Source organism: Pelophylax lessonae (assembly GCF_965119305.1).
Source record: "Pelophylax lessonae genome assembly, chromosome: 10".
Classification (NCBI taxonomy): Eukaryota; Metazoa; Chordata; class Amphibia; order Anura; family Ranidae; genus Pelophylax; species Pelophylax lessonae.
The window spans coordinates 83,383,430-83,402,308 of record NC_138777.1 but is presented as its reverse complement, the minus strand read 5'-3'; the positions used below and the strand labels follow the sequence as shown (position 1 = coordinate 83,402,308).

At 44.6% G+C, this 18,879-nt stretch overlaps 1 protein-coding gene across 1 annotated transcript in view; it reads right to left on the bottom strand.

Annotated features, from left to right (window-relative positions):
* The window catches only part of LOC309565958 (mucin-2-like), a gene marked incomplete at its 3' end in the record, with an annotated part of 251,710 nt that overhangs the window by 4,004 nt on the left and 228,827 nt on the right, over positions 1-18,879 (bottom strand). Inside the window, exons 15-16 of the mRNA XM_082270986.1 lie at positions 10,435-10,599; positions 2,536-2,630 (exon numbers count right to left, since the gene is read on the bottom strand). Of these exons, the coding sequence (XP_082127112.1) occupies positions 2,536-2,630; positions 10,435-10,599 (260 nt within the window). The remainder of the gene's footprint in view (positions 1-2,535; positions 2,631-10,434; positions 10,600-18,879) is intronic.

Genomic DNA, 18,879 nt, shown 5'->3' with positions numbered 1-18,879 from the left:
ATGGCCAAGTCAAAGTCCAGACCAATCGAGAATCTGTGGAAAGAACTGAAAACTGCTGATCACAAACGCTCTCCATCCAACCTCACTGAGCTCGAGCTGTTTTGCAAGGAGGAATGGGCAAAAGTTTCACTCTCTCGATGTCCAAAACTGATAGAGACATACCCCTAGCGACTTACAGCTGTAATCGCAGCAAAAGGCGGCGCTACAAAGTATTAACTTAAGGGGGCTGAATAATTTTGCACGCCCAATTTTTCAGTTTTTTATTTAACAAAGTTTGGAATATTCAAATAAATTTTGTTCCACTTCATGATCGTGTCCCACTTGTTGTTGATTCTACACAAAAAATTACAGTTTTATATCTTTATGTTTGAAGCCTGAAATGTGGCAAAAGGTTGCAAAGTTCAAGGGGGCCGAATACTTTCGCAAGGCACTGTATATCAAGGCTCCATTCACATCTGAGCATTCTGTGAAAGTGCACAAAACCACACTTTTTTACATGCATTCCCAGAACACCCCAAAAAATGCCAAAACAAACAGTAAAAAAAAAATGCCCAAATAGGTGCAGGTGCTCTTTGTGCCCATCAGTTACTGGTATGAAAAGATTTATCTTAATTGGCTGCCCTATGTAATGTGAAAATGCGCAAAAAAAAAAAAAAAAACATGAGTTCACTGGACACAGAAATGTAAATGTAGCCTTAATGTTTTCATTTATTTTCACAGATATGTTTCATTTAAATGTAGATAACTATTTTCTTAAGGCCCCAGTTCCAACAAATCATTCAAATATCTAGAAGTGAACAGCCTTCCCAAGAAGTTGCCTAACAGGCTAGTTATCAGTCCTGAAAACGTCCTGAGGTTTTTGGACATTTTTAAATACATTTTTTCTATACTTTAGATTTGCGATTTATATCTAAGGGTCTAGAGGCAAAGACATGCTTCTGCACATTTTTGGGGGCAAACAAGGATAAAATCACTCTGTGCTAATGGTTGCCAGGTCATTAAAATGAATAAGATCATGTATATTTCTGCCATTATAGTTTTTGGCAGCTGGTATTCATAGGCACAATCTGTGGCACTGGACTCTTTCTTCAACATTTTGGAATGTACACTATATTACTAAAAGTATTGAGATGCCTGCCTTTACACGCATATGAACTTTAATGGCACCCCAGTCTTAGTCCATTGGGTTCAGTATTGAGTTGGCCCACCCTTTGCAGCTATAACAGCTTCAACTCTTCTAGGAAGGCTGTCCACAAGGTTTAGAAGTGTGTCTATGGGAATGTTTAACCAATCTTCCAGAAGCGCATTTGTCAGGTCAGGCACTGATGTGGATCAGAAGGCCTGGCTCGTAGTCTCAGCTTTCATTCATCCCAAAGGTGTTCTGTCGAGTTGAAATCAGGACTCTGTGTAGGCCACTAAAGTTCCTCCACCCCAAACTTGCTCATCCGTGTCTTTATGAACTCTGTTTTTTTTTTTGCAATGGTGGAGGGGGGATTATGGTGTGCGGTTGTTTTTCAGGGGTTGGGCTTGGCCCCTTAGTTCCAGTGAAAGGAATACTTAAGGCATCAGCATAAAAATACATTTTGGACAATTTCATGCTCCCGACTTTGTGGAAACATTTTAGGGATGGCCCATTCCTGTTCCAACATGACTGCTCACCAGTGCACAAAGCAATGTCCATAAAGACATGGACGAGCGAGTTTGGGGTGGTGGAACTTGACTGGCCTGCACAGAGTCCTGACCTCAACCCAACAGAACACCCTCGGGATGAATTAAAGCGGACAATGTGAGCCAGGCCTTTGCGTCCACATCAGTGCCTGACCTCGCAAATGCGCTTCAGGAAGAATGGTCAAACATCCCCATAGACACACTCCTAAATCTTGTGGACAGCCTTCCCGGAAGAGTTGAAGCTGTTATAAGATTCTCAAAGTGTTTATCCAAGATTCACACATTTTTTCTAATTAGATTAATTTGAAGAAAATGTGTAAATCTTGTATGAAAATATTTATTGATAGGCCTTTGTGTAAGGGACTTGAAATAAGTAGGTACATAATGTTAGATAATATTTACATGACTTTTGTGATCTGCAAGCTTCTTTAGAGTCATGGGGGGGGGGGGGGGGGAGATTACATTGTACAAGGAAATTTCCCCAGGAGTGTAGTGAATGTGGTGAAGCTTCAGTTTGCAAAAAATACTCAATCATGCACAACGAAAAACAAAAACTATTTTTCTGATTACAAATGACTGGGTGATGGTAGTTAGAGAAGCTTCACCACATTCACTGAGCTCTGGGGATAATTCCCTTTCAAAGTACAACTTCCCTTATAAAACTTTCCTTTAATAAATCAACCCCAGAGACTCAAAAAGCTCCGGAGCTAGGAGACCAGAACAACAGGTAGACAAGGAAAGTAGCAATATGAGAAGGTTAGCAATAGAAGCCTCTATATTTATCACATAATAGGTTTATTTTAAATAATTAGTATCACATTTAAAATGTGTATATCATTTACATGCCATTACATTCCAACTTTTTACCTTCTTATATGCTAGTGGTTCCACTGTACCATGACATGGGCTGAAATACCCATTTGGATCAGAAATTTTTCCACACCAATTGTTTGCGTACTCAGCTAGATGGAGAAATAATATAATTTAGAAGAAAAGAAATTGCGCTATGAGAAAATAAATAGCTGCCAGCACCTCAATTGACATAAATTGAAAAAATGATACATATAAAAATAGTGCAACGCTAAAACGTGAAAACAAATCATACGTGCATGAATTCAAATAGCAAATCACTACAAACGATAAACAAAATACATATGCTGAAATCCAGTGAGTATAGACATCTCTAAAGATGGTTAAAGGAGAAAGTTAAAAATGTAATAACACCAATGTGATGTGAGTCCACAACATGCCCCCACATAAATAATGAGTCCAAAATAGTATAGCAAAGGGATCTTGGCAAATAAACATAATAGATCCATGAGATTGAAAAAAGATGACACTATACTAGTGTATCTCCCCGCGCCTAGGAAAAGGTTTTAAAATAAATAAATATGTGTAATTGGTGAGATATAAAAATAAATATTGTATGGCAGCAGCTGTAGATTTAAAATGGATGACTGGAAAAATAGCCTAGGCTATATACAGTGCATGCCTCAAATAAATAAATTGTCTCAATATATGTGAACATGAACAATAGTGAAAACTTATCTTTGCAGTATATAGTGAAAATACAAATCAATTAGACATAAAAAATTGATAAATGTCCCAAAAAAATAAATAAATAAGTCTTTTCAGGTGGTGAGCAATATATGTGAATAATAAAATATATAAAAATTCAATAAATAAAAAAAGTCTTTTCAAGTGGTGATCAAGTGCAAAGTGCTTCGTGCTCAATAAATAGAGGTTCGTGACTTTCGTGACGTTGATTCCTCTTTTCCAGTGGCTTGTGGTAAAAATGAATGACTTACCAGAATTATTGGGTCCTATATGCTGTATAGCACTTGGACCTACAGCGCTTGGAGGCCGTTCAGGCCCAATTGGAGATCCCCTTTGTGGATAATCCCAATGGGATTCAGGTTGGGTCCCTCCTTACCCGATCTTGATCCTCAGGATATGGGGTTAAAGAAAGGCTTCAGTGGGCATGTCACAACTGAGGCAATTTACGGGCAGGTAAATTCCTGCTGAATTTCAGCCAACTGAGCACTGACTGTGTACGACTGCCTGAAATGTCTACAGACTCTTCTGGCTTGCTTTAGCAGATCTTCCAACCCTGGGTACCTATTTAAGAAACGCTGCGCCATCAAATTGAGGACATGTGTCAGATATGTGTGAACTTTCCCTGTCTAAGGGTGGACAGGAGATTTGTGCCATTATCACACACCACCATTCCTGGCTCCAGCTGGAGTGGTGTGAACCAGCTCTGGGCCTGCCCTTGCAGAGCTGCAAGAATCTCTGCACCAGTATGGTTCCTGTCCCCTAGACAGACCAGCTGAAGCATTGCATGGCATCTTTTAGCCTGGCTCATTGAATAGCCCTTGAACGTTAAGAGGGTACTTATGGTTCATAGGACAATTCAGCAGAGGAGGGTATGGAGGAGGAGGAGGGAGTGGAGTTAACAAATCTCGCATCATCACTACTAGCTGTATGGAGACGTGGCGGCACAACATGATACAGCACTGAGCCCTGTCCTGCATCCTTCCCAGTTGCAAGCAGAGTTACCCAGTGTGCTGTGAACTAAATATGTCATCCCTGACCATGCTTGCTGGACCACGTGTCAGCATTACCGTGGACTTTGCGGCTGACTGCCTTGCCCAATGTTGCACAAAATTGTCTTCCACGTGATGATACAGAGCTGGAATGGCCTTACGTGAAAATAAATGGCAACTAGGAACTTGCCATTGTGGTAAAGCACATTCTGCAAATTCACGGAAGGGGGCATAATCCACCAAATGGAAAGGCAGGAGTTGTAAGGCCAGCAGCTTTGACAAGCTTGCATTTAGACGCTGAGCATGCGGGTGGCAGTGACTGTATTTTTTTTTCACTGCAGCAGACGGGGCAGAGAAGATTGCCAGCTATAATCTACAGCTGGTTGCATGCTACTGGCAGATGTGCTGCAAGAACCTGGGCACCCTGTGCTATACCATCATCCCTGTCAGTGGAGGCTGCTGAAAGGTCATGAGGTATAGCGGGGGTAGAATGAGGTGGGTAGGGAGGAGGAACAGAATGGCCTCCCTTTTGTGTGGCTTTCAGGTGCTCTTGCCTATGGGCTGAGTGGTGGGAGGTTAAATGCCTTGTCAAGCATGTGGTACCCAAATGGCTGGTGTTTTTGCCACGCTTGATGTGTTTGGGACAAAGTTTGCAAATTGCAACAGTGCAATCGACTGCACATATAAAAAGACCCAGACAGCTGAGCTGTGGGAAGTTGGCCGGGAGATAACAGCTCCACAATGTGATGAAATAGGGTGGTCACTCTCTACCCTTCCATGATGGCTGCCTCGTTGGGGTTGCGCCTCACCCTCATTTGCCTCCACTGCTCTATCCGTCACCCAAGTCTCATCAGCGACCTCATCATCATCTCCCCCATCCTCATTATCACTGGAGACAACTTGGCAATACTCTGCGGCTGGGGGAACAGGACTAAAAATTTCTGTACCAGTGTTCTCCCCTCTCTGTAGGCTCATGTTCCTACCTTCCTCAACCTCAGAACCAACATCTGAATCAAGTAATGGCTATGCATCGTCAAGGAACAAGTGGCTGATGCTGTGTTCAAATAACTCAGCTGACTCCTCCATGCCTTATGTTGGGGCTATGGCAGGAATAGCTGTGGACAAGGAGGCAGAATAAGCCACTCTGGCAGCTGCAGTGGACTGCACAGTAGTCTCTGCTTGGGTGACAGAGGAGAGGGAGGATGAGGATGGCTTAGTAAGCCAGTCCACCACCTCCTCTGCATGCTGTGGCTGGATAGCATGGGAAACATCACTAAACAGAGGAAATGATGCCTTGTCTGAGGTTAGACCACGTCCACCTTTGCCTATGGACACATAAGCTGCTAGCCCCCCCCCCCCCACAGTGCCATAAGAGCATCTGCCTCTCCTTGTTGGCCTCCCAAACATGATGGGAGGGGGGTGCTTATTAAAAAAATGTAATAAAGATGTGGAAATGTTTATGGGGATGCACTTTAATCAATGGAAAGTGGTTTTTGGTGCACTTTAACTCACTACACACTACACAGAAACACTTCACCTACACACTACAATATACTGCAGTAAAACTGCACTGACACACTGCAATATAGTGTGTTAAACGTGCACCAACGCACTGAAATGTACTGTGTTAAATAGCATGTAACGCACTAAAATGTACTGCATTAAATGTGCAGTAATCCACTGAACTATTCTGCAGAAAACCTGCCCTGACAAAATAAACTGACACTAATGTACAAATGAATGGTCATTATACTCACACTGACTGAACTATCACTAGATTCAAACTAAACTGATACTCTACACTAACAATAGAATCACAATCACAGTAGTACACTATAGCACACTAATTCTCTAGTAGCAATGAACAGAGCCCTGTTCTATCTTTCTCCATGCCAATATCACACTGCAAATGGCTACTATTGAAAGAATACTTTTATAGTGTGAGGTTGGACTAAGAGCAATGAGCCATGATTGGATAGAGTCATCATGACAGCGTCCAGTCATGGCTCTGACTGTGCTATGTGCCTGATTGTGCAAAGCCAGACAATTTTTGGCCCTAACTCAGGCTCAGGCCGAATCGTTTGCCCATCCCTATTAAAGAGTATCTGGTCTTGATATAGGTTAGGGATGGTACTCATAGAGCATATTCCAAGCTGATAATGAACCCACCCTTTGGCTTTTCCTAAAATTACAATATATCACATTTTACACTGGCTTTATCAACTATAAATAAGTCAATAGAAGTTGCCTTATTAAATAAACATAGAATACTTTCCTACTTAGTGACTAAAGTGAAGCTATATTCAGTTGTTTGCATACTCAACCACATGCAGGGGAGTGATAAAACAGGATTTTGCCTTTGCACATGATTAGATAGTTGAATTGAACACAACATTGTTTTATTCACTAAGCTAAAAAGATTTTGGAGTTGATTTACTAAGGGAGTTTACTCTGTTTAACTTTGCAAAGGAATGTTCACTTACGTTAGGGAATGTGGTGCAATTTTACTTTGCATAGAATACCTAAATCAAGTAGAAGGATATATATATATATATATATATATATATATATATATATATATATATATATATATATATATATATATTTTGAAAGAAAATAGGTGCGCAGTCCTGAAGTGATGGGGAGTGAAGTGAAAGCAGCACTGAAATTTGAATTAAACGTGAGAAGATGGCAATATGGAAAACATTACCAAAGTGCGCTAACAAATAATGAATCAAGTGTTCAAAAAGTACATGGATGGTGACCGGATTTGAAAAATCATATGCATTCAGTCCAAAACAAAAGTGTTTTTATTATTATGGAAAATTTGGTATTTTATACATGCATTGTTATTAAATATACCAGTTGGCGGATGGAGATTTCCATTGCGATCCACCCTAACCAACAATTTTGTTTTACACATAAAAGTTTTTTAATAATTTTAAAATAAATCCATTTTTTAACATTGATTAAAATATGTCCACCTATTGGATTTTTAGTTTTTAGTCCAAATTGTGGCCATTTATAATTTATCCTCCAAAATTGCTTACTCTCACCAATAGATAATTCTTTCACCGTGAAGATTAGCATTTTTTAACCATATTTTTTGCCTTTTAATCAAATGATTCTCTTCTTAGCCGTTAAGAAAGGTAAACATGGCCACACTGCTTGCCTTCTTACATTGCACCACTAGTCCATGCATTGTTAGGTAAAGTACGTTTCCTTTTCTGGACACTTTAATACCACCTATCAATTGCTTTGTTGACATCCGCTGTAATTGGCCCAACAAGAATCCGGAAAGATATCGTAACACTTCCGGGTCTTTGAAGTATTACGATCATGATAGGTCGACTCCGGAACCGGAAGTGCGTCATTGCACGTCCGGGTCTTCGGAGGAATATGCTATGATTGGCCAACTCCGCAACCGGAAGTGCGTCATTGCACTTCCGAGTCCCCGCCGAGTCCGCACCGGAAGTCTCCACTTGCCAACACTTAAATGAGAGATGTGGACAGCGCGGCTGTAGCTCCAATCCCAGAAGCCGACTTGTTAGTGGAAACGCGTCGGGGGGAGCCAGCCGTGCTGTCATAGGTCCCGGTTTGTACTGCAGACACCCGCGACCGCCCTGTATTTGCTGTTTTGTTCGTCCGGAATGTGTAAGTGTACCCTCATTCGTTTTATCATTAAAGTCGAAGGTAATGCACTATAGTCCTCTTCTTTTCTCTGGGTTGCTCTGTCTTGGCATCTCCCCCTGCTTGGAAGCCTACAGATCCCCCCCACTTCGGAAGCAGCTGATTGTTCCGGTCCATTCCGAGAGCCATCCCTGCCAGCTTGATCAGTTGGGGACTTCTAGATACAACCAAGTACATGCTCACATCTCTCCACATTGTGGTAAGAGTCCACTCCTAACACTGGGTGTCCACATGTGTATATCAGGCCACTGAGAACCACTTTGGATCATTTTTTGGGACGAGGCCCCACCCACCTCCCAACACTCCCTTACCTTCACTCCAATTTGAAAAGAAAGACTTTTTCACAGTTTTTTGCACTTTTGTTTTGGACTGAATGCATATGATTTTTCAAATCCGGTCACCATCCATGTACTTTTTGAACACTTGATTCATTATTTGTTAGCGCACTTTGGTAATGTTTTCCATATTGCCATCTTCTCATATATATATATATATATATATATATATACCAGGGGGTCCTGGAGAATGAGGACCACTTCCTGCTACAGTGACCTAAGTACTCATCAGTGAGGGACACTCACTTCCAGAGACTCTCCACTTTCATCCTGGACTTCAATTCCCTAGGAGAGAAGAGGAAACTCCAAATCCTACTGGGAGAAGAGGAGCCAATGGTAAGAATAGCTGCACAATATGTGACAGCGTGTCACAGACTGAGAGGGACATGAAAAACTGAGGACTTAAAAATCCTTTACATAGACTCCCCCCCCATTCCCCTTTATATTACCCCCCCCCCCCCAAAACTGCTTTGGCAATGCTAAAATGTATTTGGTCATGCCAATAAAGCTTATTTGAATTTGAATTATATATATAAAAAATTAGCTTGCACTTCATTGGATGGTTAAAGTAAAACAAGTGTTCTCTCTCGCTCTCTCTCGCTCTCTCTCGCTCTCTCGCTCTCTCTTTCTCTAACTTACAGCTCTCTCTCTCTCTAACTTACAGCTCTCTAAAACATGTGCTCTCTCTCTCTCTCTCACAGCTCTCTCTCTCTCTCTCTCTTACAGCTCTCTCTCTCTCTAACTTACAGCTCTCTCTCTCTCTCTAACTTACAGCTCTCTCTCTCTCTCTCTCTCTCTCTCTAACTTACAGCTCTCTCTCTCTCTATCTCTCTAACTTACAGCTCTCTCTCTCTCTATCTCCCTAACTTACAGCTCTCTCTCTCTCTCTCTCTCTAACTTACAGCTCTCTCTCTCTCTTACAGCTCTCATTCTAACTTACAGCTCTCTCTCTCTAACTTACAGCTCTCTCTCTCTCTCTAACTTACAGCTCGCTCTCTCTCTCTCTAAAATACAGCTCTCTCTCTCTCTCTTACAGCTCTCTCTCTAACTTACAGCTCTCTCTCTCTCTCTCTCTCTCTCTAACTTACAGCTCGCTCTCTCTCTCTCTCTAAAATACAGCTCTCTCTCTCTCTTACAGCTCTCTCTCTCTCTCTCTAACTTACAGCTCTCTCTCTCTCTCTATATTATATATATATATATATATATATATATATATATATATATATATATATATTATATATTATATATATATATATATATATATATATATATATATATATATATATATATATATATATATATACATACACAGCCCTCAAAATTTCCAGTCGCATTTTGCGAGTGAAAAATGATTGCGGACGAGAGAGGAGAGGAAGAGGAAAGACGGCCGCACTGTAACATCTTTCATTTGAATTGCCAGGCGCTCAGCTTCACACGTAGTCCCGCCTCCTGGCTCGGCTCCTTTGATAGACAGAACACCGCCGGTAGGTGTGACGTCTATCATAGGAGCCGAGCCAGGAGGCAGGACTACGTGTTAAGCTGAGCGCCCGGCAATTCAAATGAAAGATAGTACAGTGCAGCGATCCCCGCTCTAATTATCTGGCCACCTTTCCTCTTCCTCTCTCTTCTCCTGCACAGGTGAGGCTGCAATCCATATTTATGGTCACATGGTTGGGAGGGTCTAATATAGGATTACAAGGCTCAGCATGTCTTATTTATGGTCACATAGTGGGGGGGGGGGGCGTCTCCTAGGGGGGGGCGTCTCCTATAGGACTACAAGGCTCAGCATTCCATATTTCTAGCACAGCATACAGCATGTCCTATGGTCACATGATGGGGGGGCTCATATAGGACTACAAGGCTCAGCATTCCATATTTCTAGTCACATGGCTAAGGGGGGGGGGGGGGCTCATATAGGACTACAAGGCACAGCATGCCTTATGGTCACTTGATAGGGGGGGGTCTCATATAGGACTACAAGGCATAGCATGTCTTTTTTATGGTCACATGATGGGGGGGTCTCATATAGGACTACAAGGCACAGCATGTCTTATTTATGGTCACATGATTGGGGGGGTGTCTCCTATAGGTGGGGCAACTGGTGGCGAGTAACCCTTAAGGTCTGGCTAGTAGCTCAGGGCTTGAAATTTTAAAATATAAAACACATTTTAAACTGTATAAAAAAGGTCACCTACAACTCTCCACATTAATAGCACAAGGATCTTCAAAGATATAATCAATATTTCGACATAAGGCGGATACTTTCCATGTATTAACAAAAGCTGGTGCTGTGCCCTCAATCACTCCACTGATAATCTTCATGTCATCCCTCTGGATGTTATTAAAATCTCCACAAAGTCCTGAAAAATAAAATCAAAATGTTTACAATAAATGACAGTGCACTATTCCACATCGATTACTAGAAATGAGAATGTATGTGTGTGCAATTCAAGAATATTTTTGAACACTAGATAGCATATATAAAGAATCATGATTTTAAATCCTATGTAAAATAAACCAATAATAAAAAATTACCAATTTTGTTTTTAACTATCACCAACAATAGTTCAAGTTCATTACAAAACCCAAATATTTCAAGTTAGGTTACTTTCTTAGGTTCTGGCATCAGTGTATCCAGGAAAACAGGACTTTATTACAGCAAAATCCCCTTTTCTGGGTTAATTGAAAGACATAGCTCTTTCCTATTCTTGACCATAGGGTTAAAGCACCCCCTTTATGCGTAGGATACTGCTAGTAAACCCCTCTCTACTTTAAGCAGCTCAGTTTGTCACAAAATAGTACATAATAGAGGGGCGGATGCTGTGTCATTCAATGAACTCAGAGAAAGGGATTTCTCTTACATTTATTGAAGGACACAGCTCCTTTAGGGGTGTCCCAAAAGCAGTGCCTCATTGAGAGGTGGGTAACTAGATAAAACATGCAACCACACCCAAAAGCCTCCCCCCCCCCCAGGGAGGAACAAGAAAACTCAAAACAGGCGCCTTCAAGACCTTGGGCATCCGAAGATGCCAAAACGTCAACTCTGTAAAACTTGGTGAAGGTGCACACAGACAACCAGGTAGCCACCTTGCAAACTTGAGACACAGACGCCTCATGTCAAAATACCCAGGGGACAATAATCGCCCTGGTGGAGTGTGCCATAATGAGGAAAGGAGAAGCCTGACCCTTAATGGCATAGGCCTGGACAACCATCTGCCTCATCAATCAAGAAATATTGACAGAAGAGGCAGCCTTTTCATGGGCCACCCACAATCACAAAAAGAGAATCCAACCTTCAGAAGGAGGTTATGGCAGACAGACAGATACACACAAACAGCCTGAACCACATCCAAGGAGTGGAGCGCAACCTCCTTAGACTGGGGAGAGCGCAGACACAGGGGAGAATAGGACAATGTCATCATTCAGGTGAAAGTTGGATATAACTTTCGGAAAGAAGGAGGGACACAGAGAACCACCTTATTCCTGTTTAAAACCAAATAGGGAGGCTTCAGAGGAAACTAGGTTCAGGTCCCACAATGGCAACGGAAATCACACTGGAGGAGCTACATGCTGAACCTCTTAAATAAAAAGTATGAATTAAGGAGTATGTGGCCAAAGGGTGTTAAAAGAAAATCATAAGGACAGAAATCTGGCCCTTATTTGTACTCAAAGCAAGTTTCTAATCAAGGCCAGAAGAGGCCAAAATTGGAGACACCATAAAGGAATGCAAATGCAAATCCACAACCTTGCTCCATGAACTGCAAGTCTTCCAAGTACAATGATAAATCTTCTGAGAGGTGGTAATCACAGAACCTGGCAGCTCCCTGTCTCTTAGGAACCTTGCTTTCAAGAGTCAAGCCACCAAAGCGAGCTACAATAAAGCAGGGCGGAAGATCGGTTCTTGGGACAGAAGATCTTCTTGCAGAACACGAAATCTGCGACCAGCCACACCACATCAATGTACCACGGTCACCAATCACTGGCCAATCTGAAGGCACCAAAATGACCAGGATTCCTTCGACTTCTATCCTGCACAGCAAACGAGGGAGAAACTTTAGAGGGGAAAAGGCGTAAATGAGGTGGTAATGGGGATGCACCAGGGGATCCCTCGTTCCCTGACAAATCTTAACACGTTCCCGTTCAGACAGGATGTCAGAAGATCCATGCCCAGAGTGCCTAACTGCAGACAGATTTGATGAAAACGTCTAGTTGCAGTGACCACTCTCCTTGATCCAGCATCTGATGACTGAGGCATTCCGCCTGCCAGTTTTCTATGCCAAAATGTAAACGACAAAGAGAGTCAGCTTGTTTAGTTCTGCTCACTGAAGAATGTGTGATGCCTTCAGTGTTGCTGCCAATCTCCCTGTGTCAGCCTGATTATTCACAAAGGCCACTGTCCTTGCATTGTCTCTTTGGATCCTCAGACAGGCTGGCATCCATCATGACCACTGTCCGATGGAGAGTGACAAATTACTTTCTGGTCTGAAGAGATGGAGACTGGAGCCACCAGATGAGGGGGGCCTTGGTTAACTGTCCCACATGAATCTGGTTGTCCAAAGACACAGGATACTTGACCCACTTGGATAAGTTTTGCTTCTGCAGGATCCTCATATGGAATTGAGGGACTGCCTTAATGGTGGACACCACAAGACCTGCATGCAAAATTGCAGAGAAGACCCACTGCCAGACAGCAGTAACTGGACCGCAGTCCAAAGCTTGTCTAGTGGGAGGAGTGCCTTGGCCTGAATCAGACCCAGATATTCCAAATGCCTGGTCTTGGTCGGAGCGGACTTCTTGAGGTTCAGAACCCAGCCAAAGCCCTGCAGAGTGAGCATAGTGATTGACACATTGTCTATTAGTGCAGGATGAGACTCTGCTCACAGGTGGAGGTCATTCAGAAAGCCTATCATGGCATCTCATGGAGACCAGACCAAAGGGGAACACCACAAATTGATAATTTACATCTCTGACCTCAAAGTGGAGGAAATTCTTGTGCCCAGCACAGATCGGAACTTATAAGTATATGTCATCGATGTTTATTGAGGCCAGGAAATCCCCCTAATAAACAGAACCCACCACAGAACAGATGGATTCCATCTTGAAGTTCTGAATCTTCAAAAAACTATTTAGGGCCTTGAGGTCCAGTAAAGGATGGACCCCTTCTTTCTTTGGAACCATAAACCAGGTTGGAGTAAAACCCCAGAAACCTTTCTGGGTCTGGAACCGGGACTATCATGTCTGGGATAAACAGATCCAGCACTGTCCCATGAACAGCCTGCAGCTGGGGCAGGGGGAAATAAAGATCGAAAGGAAAGAATTTGTCTGGCAAATTGGAAAAAAATTATATTTTGGAGCCTGACAAAATCAGTTTGCGGACCAATTTGTTGGAAAGCAGAAAAGGTCATAGATAGAGATGGACTAACATCGGCCGGGGCAGTTCACGAATGTCAGCCGCAAATTTTCTTAAAAGTCCGCAAACCGCAAGTTCGCAGCGGGCCCCATTGACTTTAATGGGAGGCGAACTTTAAAAACCTTTAGGTCATATTTGCAGCCACAAAAGATGTAATAGCTGTGCACAAATAGTCCCAGCACATGGACAATGTCATAACAGAAGTATTGCAATTGGAAACGTTGCCCTAAATTTTTTTTTTTTTTCACAGCAAAAAATATATTTTTTTCATAAATCAGCCAGAACTGACAGCAGCCGGTAAATACATGTCAAATACATATTGGGTTAATTCACACATCTGTAAAATAAGTCCACATCCATTCCACAATTTGGCAGAACCTTTACAGACCCATTGATTTTCAATTCCAGTCTGAAAAATTAGGCATTCACAGGATACAGAAGTAAGTGCCGGCCATTCCAGGCCCCAACAATTAGCCCACATGCATTTACCTGACAGCTAAGAACGTTGTATTCTGTGGCTGAAGGTACATTAGGCATTCACAGGATACAGAAGTGTCGGCCAATATTGGCCCCAAACATTAGCCAACATGGGTTTACCTGACAGCTAAGAATGCTGTATACAGAATAAGGCATTCACAGGATACAGAAGTAAGTGTCGGCCAGTATTGGCCCCAAAAATGAGCCCACATGGGTTTACCTGACAGCTAAGAATGCTGTATTCTGTGGCTGAAGGTACATTAGGCATTCACAGGATGCAGAAGTAAGTGTCGGCCAGTATTGGCCCCAAAAATTAGCCCACATGGGTTTACCTGACAGCTAAGAAAGTTGTATTCTGTGGCTGAATGTACTTTAGGCATTCACAGGATACAGAAGTAAGTGTCGGCCAGTATTGGCCCCAAAAATAAGCCCACATGAGTTTAACTGACAGCTAAGAAAATTGTATTCTGTGTCTGGAGGTACATTAGGCATTCACAGAAAAAATAATTGTCAGCCCTGAAAGGCCCCAAAAACTTGCCATTCAATGGACATGAAATGCCTTTTATGCCGCTGTATGTAGCGAAGCCAAGGACCAGGAATTGCTGTGGGTGGATGGCGGTCTGGTGGATATTTGTGGCCTGGCATGAGGAATTTCAATGAAACATGGTCTACTGGTCGCATGTGTTGAATTCCTCAAAGATCCATGCCTCATTAATTTTTATAAATATGAGGTGGTCTACGCTGTCATGAGCTAGGCGAGTGCGCTTATCGGTCTTGATCCCCCCTGCTGCGCTGAACGTCCTTTCGGACAGGACACTGGACGGGGGGCAAGCCAACATTTCCATTGCAAATTGTGCAAGCTCTGGCCAGAGGTCAAGCCTGCCCACCCAGTAGTCCAGGGGTTCATCACTCCTCAGAGCATCCACATCGACCTTTAACCCGATGTAGTCGGACACCTGTCGGTCTAGGCCTTCCTTGTTGTTGGATCCGGAGTACAGCTGTCGATGGTTCAGCTGAAAGAAGGATCTCATATCTGAAGTCACCAAGACATCTTCAAACCGCCCTCTTCTTGCAGGAGCTGTTGGATTGCTACCCGGAACTGTCTCTCTGTGACTGGAAATTCCTCTGCCAGCGCACGCAAAAGCAGAATACAGCATTACCCACAGCAAGGCCTGGAAGCGCTGCAATCTGACCGCTCTCTGTGATTGTGGTAACATTTCCGCCATTTTATGTTTGTACCGGGGGTCTAAGTACGTTGCCATCCAGTACTGGTCCTTGGCCTTTATGCATTTTATACGAGGGTCCCCCTTAAAACACTGGAGCATGAAGGCCCCCATTCTCACTAAACTGGAAGTGGTGTAGTGGCCTGCTTCCAGCTCATCATCCAGGATAATGTTGTCCTCGTTCTCCTCCCCCCATCCACGGATAACACCAGGGATCCCAGAAAGGTTTAAAGCATGCTCTTCTTGCTCCTCCTCATCCCCCCCAGCACCATCCTCCTCTGACTATTCTTCAGACTCCTGCTGTTGATTTGTCTCAGATGGAGTAGCACCCACTGGGAATTCATCCAACATTGCGACTTCCTCATCTTCCTGCTCCTCGACGGCTTGATCAATGACACGACGCAATGCACGCTCCAGAAATAAGGCGTAAGGTATGATGTCACTAATGGCGCCCTGGCCGTTACTGACCAGTTTGGTGATCTCATCGAATGGCCACAGAAGTCTGCATGCGTCCCCCATGAGCAGCCACTGGCGAGGTGAAAAAAACCCAAGCTCCCCAGAACCTGTCCTGCCGCAGAGTTCGTACAGGTAGTCGTTAACTGCACATTTCTGCTGGAGCAGCCTATCAAGCATATGCAACGTTGAGTTCCATCGCGTCGGGCAGTCACAAATAAGATGCCTGACGGGCAGGTTGTGTCACCGCTGAATGTCGTCAAGGTGAGCCATGGCTGTGTAAGATCTTCTGGAATGGCCCGAGATTTTCATGGCCTGCCGCAAGACGTCCTGGACCCCAGGGTATTTGGCAACAAATCGCTGTACCTCCAAGTTCAGGACGTGTGCCATGCATGGCACGTGTGTTATTTTGCCCTGTTTCAGCGCCCTCAGCAGATTGGCACCGTTGTCGCACACCACTTTACCAACTGTCAAATTCAGGGGTGTCAGCCACTAATCTGCCTGTGAACGCAAAGCTGAAAGGAGTGCAGGACTAGTGTGGCTCTTGGCTTCCAGGCACAACAGACGCAGCACAGCATGGCAACGTCTCACCTGGCATGTGGAATAGGTTCTGGGGATCTTGGGCGGCGCAGCAGAAGAGACGTAGCCGCGGAAGAGGAGGAGTCAGCCAAGGAGGAGAGGGAGGATGGAGGAGGAGGAGGAGGAGGAGAAGAGGCAGGCCTGCATGCAATCCGTGGCAGTACAACCAAATCTACATGGGTTACATGCTTGACGGCCGTCAGAAGGTTCACCCAGTGGGCAGTAAAAGTGATATACCTTCCCTGCCCGTGTTTGCTAGACCATGTGTCTGTGGTCAGATGTATCTTGGCTAGAGTTGAGCGGACACCTGGATGTCCATGTTCGGTGGGTCCAGCCGAACTTGAAAAAAAAGTCCGGGTCCGTGACTCGGACTTTTTCCGAACTTGACCCGGACCCCGAACCCCATTGAAGTCAATGGGGACCCGAACTTTCAGGCACTAAAATGGCTCTAAAAAAACCAATGGAAAGGGCTAGAGTGCTACAAATGGCAGCAAAATGTAGTTAAGAGCATGGCAAGTGCTCTGCAAACAAATGTGGATAGGGAAATAACTTAAAACAACAAAAAAAAAAACAGAAAAATAAAACAATTTTCTTCATCTGTGAAGGACGAGGCCCATATGGAGTAGGAGGGAGGTTGAGGTGGCGGTGGATGTGGCGGTGTAGGTGGAAGCGGCGGTGGAGGGGGACAAGGTAGCCAACACTGCTTTTTTTTTAGTCATTTTAAATTAGGGTACACCCCAAAAGAGTGAGAAAGATCAAAAATATAACAATGGCTGGGTAAGGCCGGTATCCATCTCTATTCTGCACAAAGTACGGAAAAGTCCTGTGGGATCCATGCCTGCTTCATTTTAATGAATGTGAGCTTGTCCACATTGTCTCTGGACAGGCGGCTGCGCTTGTATGTGATAACGCCCCCAGCCGTACTAAATACACGTTCAGATAATACACTGGCTGCAGGGCACGCCAGCACCTCCAAGGCGTAAGGGGCAAGCTCAGGCCATGTGCCAAATTTGGAGACCCAGAAGTTGAAGGGGGCAGACCCATCATTCACTACATGTAGGCGTGTGCACACATACTTTTCCACCATGTCGGTGAAATGCTGCCTCCTGCTAAGACGTTCCATATGAGCTGCTGGTGCTGCAGTTTGTTGTGGCGTGCTGACAAAGCTTTTCCACATTTCGGCCATGCTAACCCTGCCTTCTGAGGTTCTGGCGGTGCCCTGGTTGCGTTGGCGACCTATTCCTCCTCCTCCTCTGCCTTGGCCTTGTGCTTCCACTGTGGCCCCGCTGTCAGGTGGGAATGCCAGCAGAATCGCGTCTACCAGCGTGCGCTTGTACTCGCGCATCTTGCGATAACGCTCTGGTGAGTGAATTAAGGACGGTACGTTGTCCTTGTAATGGGGATCCAGCAGCGTGGCCACCCAGTAATCAGCACAAGTTAGAATGTGGGCAACTCCGCGGTCATTGTGGAGACACTGCAGCATGTAATCGCTCATGTGTGCCAGGCTGCCCAGAGGCAACGAAAGGCTGTCCTCTGAGGGAGGTGTATCGTCTGTGTCTTCTGTATCCCCCCCAGCCACGCACCAGTGATGGCCATGAGCTGGCCTGGGTGCCACACTGCTGTGAACATGGTTCCATCTCCTCCTCCTCCTCCTCCTCCTCCTCCTCATCCTCATTCTCCAGAACTGTGCCCCTGCTGGACAATTGTGTACCTAGCGTTTGTGGGTGCAGGAACCCACCCTCGGAGCCACTTGTGAATGACTGCCCTAAAAGCCATGGAAATGATCCCTCTTCCTCCTCCTCCTCCTCCTGTGCCACATCCTCTTCCATCATCGCCCGATGCGTTTTTTCAAGGAGGCATAGAAGTGGGATAGTTAAGCTGACAACGGCGTCATCGGCACTGGCCATGTTGGTGGAGTACTCAAAACAGCGCAACAAAGCACACAGGTCTCGCATGGAGGCCCAGTTATTGGTGGTGAAGTGGTGCTGTTCCGCAGAGTAACTCACACGTGCGTGCTGCAGCTGAAACTCCACTATGGCCTGCTGCTGCTCGCACAGTCTTTCCAGCATGTGCAAGGTGGAGTTCCATCTTGTGGGCACATCACATATGAGGCGGTGAGCGGGAAGGCCGAAGTTATGCTGCAGTGCTTGACAGGCGAGCAGCAGCAGGGTGAGAACGCCGAAAGTGCGCACAGACGGCCTGCACTTTCTGCAGCAGCTCTGACATATCGGGGTAATTTTGAAGGAACCTCTGCACCACCAAATTCAGCACATGCACCAGGCAAGGGATGTGCGTCAAACCAGCTAGGGCCAGAGCTGCTATGAGATTTCGCCAATTATCGCACACCACCAGGCCGGGCTTGAGGCTCGCTGGCACCAACAACTCATCGGTCTGCTGTTCCATGCTCCTCCACAACTCCTGCGCGGTGTGGGATTTTTCACCCAAACAGGCAAGTTTTAAAACTGCCTGTTGTCGTTTACCCCTCGCTGTGCTGAAGT